General features: G+C 42.2%; 1 protein-coding gene across 1 annotated transcript; it reads right to left on the bottom strand.

The window, feature by feature from the left end:
* Positions 1-993: 993 nt before the first annotated feature.
* Positions 994-3978, bottom strand: LOC149583939 (uncharacterized). Its single transcript, XM_089863956.1, has 5 exons — positions 3153-3978; positions 2780-3085; positions 2261-2572; positions 1633-2196; positions 994-1580 (listed from the first exon to the last, which is right to left on the bottom strand). Exons 1-5 carry the CDS (start codon positions 3976-3978, stop codon positions 994-996), a joined length of 2595 nt encoding a protein of 864 aa, XP_089720082.1.
* Positions 3979-7062: the final 3084 nt, after the last annotated feature.

Genomic DNA, 7062 nt, shown 5'->3' with positions numbered 1-7062 from the left:
AAACGCGGTGTACTTTTACAGAAGTTCCCTAAAGAGCTGTACAACCAGGATGTCTTTTATGATAATGTTTGTGTTCGGTGTCGTGAGAAATTAATGCGCAGTTGAAGTAAACAAAAAGAACTTTTAATCAATGTAAGAATTTGAAAACAAGTATTGTAAAATCAAAAACTATTTTGCTTGTATGAGCCGAGCGAATTTCTTTTAAGGGAGTGGAATTCGCGACTGACGAAAATATGTGATAGAAAAAATTAACAAAAGGGACAGGTACGGGTACAAGAGTCCCCGCGAAAACCCGTTCTCTGCCTGTCATTTTTACAGGTTTTAGGGCTTGGTCGTAGGGTTAAGAATTTTTACTTTTGCGAGAGATCGGTATCGAACATTCCGCCTACCTTGAAATATTCATTTCAATAGAAAGTGTAATTAGTCCAACGGTAGTTTGCAAACCTTGACGACGGGACTTGTTAATTCTTTTTCTGTTGCCGTCTTTACTGTGACCACTCTCACCAAACCATCTGCTCCTGGATGCAGTTGAAGAGTCGTGCCATTCTCCATTTGGTGGGAGGTTGATCCTCATCTTTGAGTAATACTAGATCCCCAACTGCTAAGTTAGCTTTGGCTGCTGCCCATTTTGGTCTTTGCTGAAGACGAGATAGATATTCATTGCGCCACCTTCACCAGAAGTGCTGGAGCAATTGTTGGCTTAGTTGCCACCTGGAGAGGCGATTGATCTTTTCCCCGGTTAGATCAGGTTCAGGAATAGCAGTTATGGGTCCTCCAATTAAAAAATGTCCAGGTGTTAAAGCAGTGAGGTCGTTGGGATCGGTGCTTATGGCTGTTAAAGGACGGGAGTTTAAGCAAGCTTCGATTTGACAAAGGAGAGTTTGCATTTCTTCGTAAGTTAAATTTGCGTTGCCAACTACTCTCTTCAGATATTATTTCACGGATTTTACGCGAGCTTCCCATAAGCCTCCCATATGTGGTGCTGCTGGCGGGTTAAAATGCCATGATATTCCTTCGTCGGCTAGCCACCCTAAGACTTGGTTTCTGGTGTGGCGTTTTTGCGATGACTTTCAAAAACTCACGCATTTCTCGATCAGCTCCTATGAAATTTGTTCCACAGTCGCTGTACATGCTCTGGCATTTTCCTCTTCGAGCGACAAAGCGTTTGAGTGCGGCCAAGAATGCTGCTGTGGTCATATCACTTACAAGTTCTAAGTGCATGGCTCGAGTCGTGAAACAAACGAACACAGCTAGATAAGCCTTGTACATCTTGTGTATGCGGCCCTTTATGACGCGAAGAAGAAATGGTCCAGCGTAGTCCACCTCACATTGCAGGAATGATCTGGCTTTATTTACTTTCGCTGAGGGTAAATCGCCCATCATTTGTTGGACAGTCATAGCTTTTTGACGAGTGTAGCGAATGCATTTCTTCATTTGATATCTTACTGCATCCCTGATGCCAATGATCCAAAACCTCTGTTGAAGGTTTGCTACGATAAGTTGTGATCCACCATGGAAGCTTTTCGTGTGCTCATAGTTTATTAGGAGATCCATTAAACGACTTTTTCGCGGAATAATTGCTGGATATGTCTGGCTCAAGGGTAAATTCGCGTTTCGCAAACGACCACCAACTCTTAGGACGCCATGTCGACCCACGAACGGTTGGAGTGGCAACAGTTTGCTTTTTGGTGAAATGGGAATTCCCTTTCAGCTGATTAATCTCCTTGGGGTAGTGTTCGGACTGTACTACCTTGACCCAGTGATAAAGTGCATCATCCAATTCTTTGGCTGACAATGGCCCCTTTGTCCAAGCATCTTTTCTTGGTTGTTTGAAATTGTATATCATCCTGAAGATTATGGCTGTGACTCGGATTAGTGTTCTTAGAGAAGAATAGGGAAAGAGTAATGTGCCTTCGGATTGGTATCTAGCCATGTAGACCTTGACAATTCTTTCCTCAACGAGACAGTATTCGGATTCTTCCATCTGCTGTTCAGGTTCCCTTGAAGTATCATGCGAAAGCCATTCTGGCCCATGCCACCATAGAGAAAAATTGCCCTCGGGCTGACATTCCCCTCGATGCGCAATCAGCTGGATTTGCGTTGCCAGCCACGTGTCACCATTGTGCGTTTGGAAGGGTTTCTTGAACTTCGGCGACACGATTGGCGACAAAAGTTTTCCATCTGTGTGGAGGTGCTCTTAGCCATGAGAGAACGTTGTTTGAATCTGACCAGCAAACAATTGTAACAATGTCTGTTGTACTTGGAAGTGCCTCTTGGATCAATTTTACCAATCTCGCGAGTAAAAGGGCGGCGCAGAGTTCGAGCCTCTGTACGTTTACAGTTTTTGTCGGAGCGACTTTTGTTTTTGATGCGATAAGTTCCACTCTTATCTCGCCAGACGAACTCAGAGTTTGCATGTATACAGCTGCGGCGAATCCTTTCTCCGAAGCATCACAAAATCCCTGTAGACTGCGGCTCTTCAGCTCTCTTTGAGATACATAGCGAGGTATCCGTATCGTTTCAATAGATGGCAAATCGTTGCGGAAAGTTTGCCAACGATAGACGAACGACTCTGGTAACGGGTCATCTCAGTCTTGTTGCTGTTTCCAAAGATCTTGGATAAATATCTTTGCTCGTTAGATGACTGGAGAAAGTAATCCCAAAGGATCAAAGATTTTTGCAGTATCGGATAGGACCGTTCTTTTGGTGATGGTACTGCGATATGATAGTGACGTGACTACATATGAGAAGTCATCTGTCCCCGGTGTCCAAGGCAAACCTAGTGTGGTAACTGAAGCCTTGTTGTCAAACAATATTGGTATTGGAATTTCTTGTTTGTCAGGAGAAATGGATTCGAGTAGAGCTGGTTCATTTGATACCCATTTTCGAATATCAAATCCCGCGCTGGCTGCAGCGTTCAACAATTCCTTTTGTATTTGCAACGCTTCTTCGATGTTGTTGGCGCCCGAGAGCAAATCATCCTTCGAAAAGTCTTTTGCTAGTTTTTCTGACGCTCTAGGAAAGCTTTCTTTGACCAGAAGAGCTAGCTGTTGAAGAACATTAGTGGCAAGATACGAAGCTGATCCTGTACCGTAAGTAACCGTTAAGAGTTTATAGTCTTGCAAAGGTTCAGTTGGACTTGGCCGCCAGACTATTCTTTGGAAGTTTGTGTTCTTCGGGATGGACCCATATTTGGCGGTACATTTTAGCAATATCAGCTTTCATTGCAATAGCGTGAACGCGGAAGCGAATAAGGATGTTTACTAGGTCGTCTTGTAGTTTGGGACCGACTAATAAAATATCATTGAGAGATATGCCATTTGATGATTTGGCTGACGCATCGAATACGACCCGTGTTTTAGTTGAGCTACTTTTCTCATTTTGAACTGCGAAATGAGGTGAATAGTAGTTGTGTGCTGCTGATTCGACATCCATGAGTTGCATGTGACCCAGCTGGACGTATTCATTCATAAAGTTCTTGTAGGCTTCGTAAGCCCTTGGATTGCTTTGTAATCGACGTTCTACGTGATGAAAGCGACGCATGGCTATCTTCCAAGACTCCCCTAGGGTGTTGGGTTCGGCCTTGAAAGGAAGTCGAACCATGTATCTTCCAGTTTCATCCCGATAATGAGTTTCAGAGAAATGTATCTCGCATTGTTTTTCTTCGGGGAGCAGTACCTTTCGTGTGGGCAGCTCTTCTAATTCCCAGAATGTTCTGACTTGTTCGTCAATTGTGCAGTGATGAATTTGTATTTCTGGTCTAGGATTGTCAGTTTTGAATGGGCCAGAAATAGTCCATCCGAATATACTATTGACAGCGCTTGGCATGTTGCTTGGACCCTTGCACTGTCCATCGATAATTATGTCTAAGTACACGTCTGCACCCAGTAAGATATCCACCTCCTGGGGAGTGTAGAATTGGGGATCGGCTAACTGAAGTCCCTTGAAATGAATAAAGGAGCTAGGATCCACTTCCATGCTTGGAATGTTCTTCGTTAGCTTCTTTAGTACTAACGCCTCTACTTTTAGTAAAGCCTTTTTTTCCCGAGTAGAAGAAAGTTCTAATTCAACTATTCCGCGAGATGACCCTCGGACTGAAGCTCCAATGCCCCCAATTGAAACGTCAATGTTTGTTATCGTTATTTGCAATCGTTTGGCTCATTTTTCAGTGATGAAGCTTGCCTCTGAGGCTGAATCCAGCAAAGCTCTAGCTGGATGAAATACTTCTTTGAAGTCCTTGACCAGAACCATTGCGGTTGACAGAAGAACTTGAGAGTTACTCTTTTCTCCCCTTGAGATATGGGAAATAACTTCGGGTTCGATGTGTGCATCAGTTTTCGCTTCCGTTTTTGTTTCTGCGTGAAGCAACGTATTATGTCTGCTGGTACATAAATTGCAGTGACCTGATTTGCAATCTGGACTTGAGTGGTCACGCCGCAAGCAATTGAAACACAAGGATGTCTTTTTTACTAGGTCCCAACGTTCGTTGACTGACACTTTGGCAAAAGTTGAGCATTTGTAAATGCTATGCTCTGCTTTACATATGGGACAGTTTGCTCTAGTGGTCCCTACATGGGTTAGTACTGATCTTTTAGCGTGAGACTGTGGTTTTGCTTTGACACTGCTTTCTTGAGCCGCCGCCATCGCTCGAGAACGTTGTTCGAGGAAGGTTCGGAGGTCGTCAAAGGTTGGTGCGGTTGTACGGCTTAGTGAAAGCTCAGACTGACGTCTTGATTCTGGATCTAGTCTTTCCTTTACAATAAAGACGAGAATTGAGTCCCAATGTTGAACTGGTTCGTTCAGCACCTTTAGAGAGCGGATACATTCTGAAGTTGTATCGAGTAGCTTTCGGAGTTCCGAAGATGATTCTTGATTGACTCGAAGCTGTGTAAATAAGCGCTTTAGTTGAGCATCGATTAATTCACGCGTATTATTGTATCGATTCAAAAGAATATCCCACGCTTCTGGGTAATTTGCATCCGTAGTGGGGATGGATTTTATTAACAGAGCGGCTTCGTCTGTTAGTGCGGAATGATAACCAGTCTACATAGTTACCTCCAAATGTCGGTAAATCTAGTTTTTGCAGTCTAATATCGGCACTTGGCGCGCTTGTTTGAGCGGTAGTACTGGAGGCCGCTGCTGAGGCTGTTTGCGTTTGACTTAACTCAGAAGCAAAAAATATGTTTACCGTTTCGAGTCGTTGGATTAAAGCGTTATATTCTGCTTCTTTAGGTTGAAAATCAGCTGGAAGGCACGTAGTGATTATATTTTGTTGTAAATGACGCAAATCCAATATTAACTGTTCACTTTTGTTCACGTATAATTTTAGTCCTGCTTCACCCCATGGTTGAGAAGCATGTCCACTAACAATTGTTTCCAATCGCGTAATTTGGCCTTTGATTGCCCTTCTTTTGTGCCGCAATGCATCCATAATTCTAGAGTTAAAGTTGACGTTGATTGTTCATTTAACACGCACAGTTTTCACGATTTTCCGAAAATTTGCCGGTTCACCTCGAATATGTTGATTGATTTTTGGATAATTCTGTTAATTGCGAACAGATCCGGCTCGACGGACCAAAATATGTTCGGTGTCGTGAGAAATTAATACGCAGTTGAAGTAAACAAAACGAACTTTTAATCAATGTAAGAATTTGAAAACAAGTATTGTAAAATCAAAAACTAATTTGCTTGTATGAGCCGAGCGAACTTCTATTAAGGGAGTGGAATTCGCGACTGACGAAAATATGTGATAGAAAAAATTAACAAAAGGGACAGGTACGGGTACAAGAGTTCCCGCGAAAACCCGTTCTCTGCCTGTCATTGTTACAGGTTTTAGGGCTTGGTCGTAGAGGGTTAAGAATTTTCACTTTTGCGAGAGATCGGTATCGAACAGTTTGGTTCGGTTATAAGGTAAGGTTAGGCTACGTTATTTTAGCTTCGATAATGTAGGTCAGGTAAGCCTTAGGATAGATATGGATATTCTAAGTTCAGTAGGTTTAAAATGGAAAAAATTAGGTGAGATAAGGGCATGATGATCTATTTGCAGTACTTATTAGGTAAGCCTACTACAGGGCTAAGATTTGTTCAAACCTGTAATTTAACAGAGCTATTTCCCAAAACTACATCAACTTTTTCTAAAATGGCACGTTTTAAACCATGCCGCTATTTTTTAGAACCGCGCTCGACATTTCGGGTTCTGCTTTTCTGGAAAATCTCACGCTAGTTATACCCGGTAAAACTCTCCCAGAAGTTCCTTGCCTCAACTCTAATCCCCCCCAGCCTCGGCGGATGGTGAAAAGTAGTCGTCGTTCGAGATATCTATAACCTTAAATATTCTATTAAAGGCTTATCCTTTTTTGAAGTTTTCACGTAACCATGTAACAATTGATAACCAAGGCGCCAAAAAAGACGGATCTCTGGGTACAGAAACGAGACGTTTAGGAGTTGTCATGGTACAGAAAAAAATGCTTGGTTTCAAGTTTGGGCCAAAAACATTTCTCAAAAGCATACTTCTCCAGTCAGAGAAAACGGAAAAATAAGTATATACAGCAAAAGTAGACTATAGCTAATCTATTAATGCTCTAGCAATTCTGTACCTCGTTTAAGAATCTTTTACAAAGAGGTTTTGATTCATACCATAGGGTATTAGTCTAGCCAAACGGCTTCTTGTTGTTACACCATAACTTGAAGCCTACTTCTTTTTCTACTCAATAACACATTTTCAAAAAAGACATCTGTTCAAGCGTAACAAGGTCGTCAATAGTCCAGATATTCATAAGCACGCGGACAAAATAAAGTAAACGATTTCTTGTGAAATCTCTCTTCTAGGGAGTGAAACTGTAGAATTCGTACAAAAAGTGGTCAAACTCATCGAAACGGAGATATTTTTATTACAAACATTTTTCTATATTTTTGCGCTCATTTTGAATATCTTACTTACATTTCGAAGCCATTCATCCGAGTCCATAGTAGGGGTGAACCTTTAATATTGAACACAATTAGGAATGCGCTTTCCTAGAGATACCCTGAGCGTATGAAGGAGTGGCCCCGAGCCATATGCTC

The sequence above is a fragment of the Phalangium opilio genome, unplaced genomic scaffold (genome assembly GCF_054372755.1).
Source record: "Phalangium opilio isolate 3A_F unplaced genomic scaffold, DU_Popi_V2 ptg001304l_1, whole genome shotgun sequence".
NCBI classification, from domain to species: domain Eukaryota; kingdom Metazoa; phylum Arthropoda; class Arachnida; order Opiliones; family Phalangiidae; genus Phalangium; species Phalangium opilio.
Note: the sequence above shows the minus strand (reverse complement) of the source record. Positions and strands in the feature narration are given on the sequence as shown.

What these genes read in the sequence shown, in the direction of transcription:
- LOC149583939 (XM_089863956.1), bottom strand. Translation starts at nt 3,978, where the DNA reads ATGGAAGTGGATCCTAGCTCCTTTATTCATTTCAAGGGACTTCAGTTA. An exon ending in GATCCAAGAGGCACTTCCAA is followed by an intron (nt 2,197 to 2,260) that starts GTACAACAGACA and finishes CTCATGGCTAAG; the next exon opens with AGCACCTCCACACAGATGGA. An exon ending in GTCGACATGGCGTCCTAAGA is followed by an intron (nt 1,581 to 1,632) that starts GTTGGTGGTCGT and finishes AGACATATCCAG; the next exon opens with CAATTATTCCGCGAAAAAGT.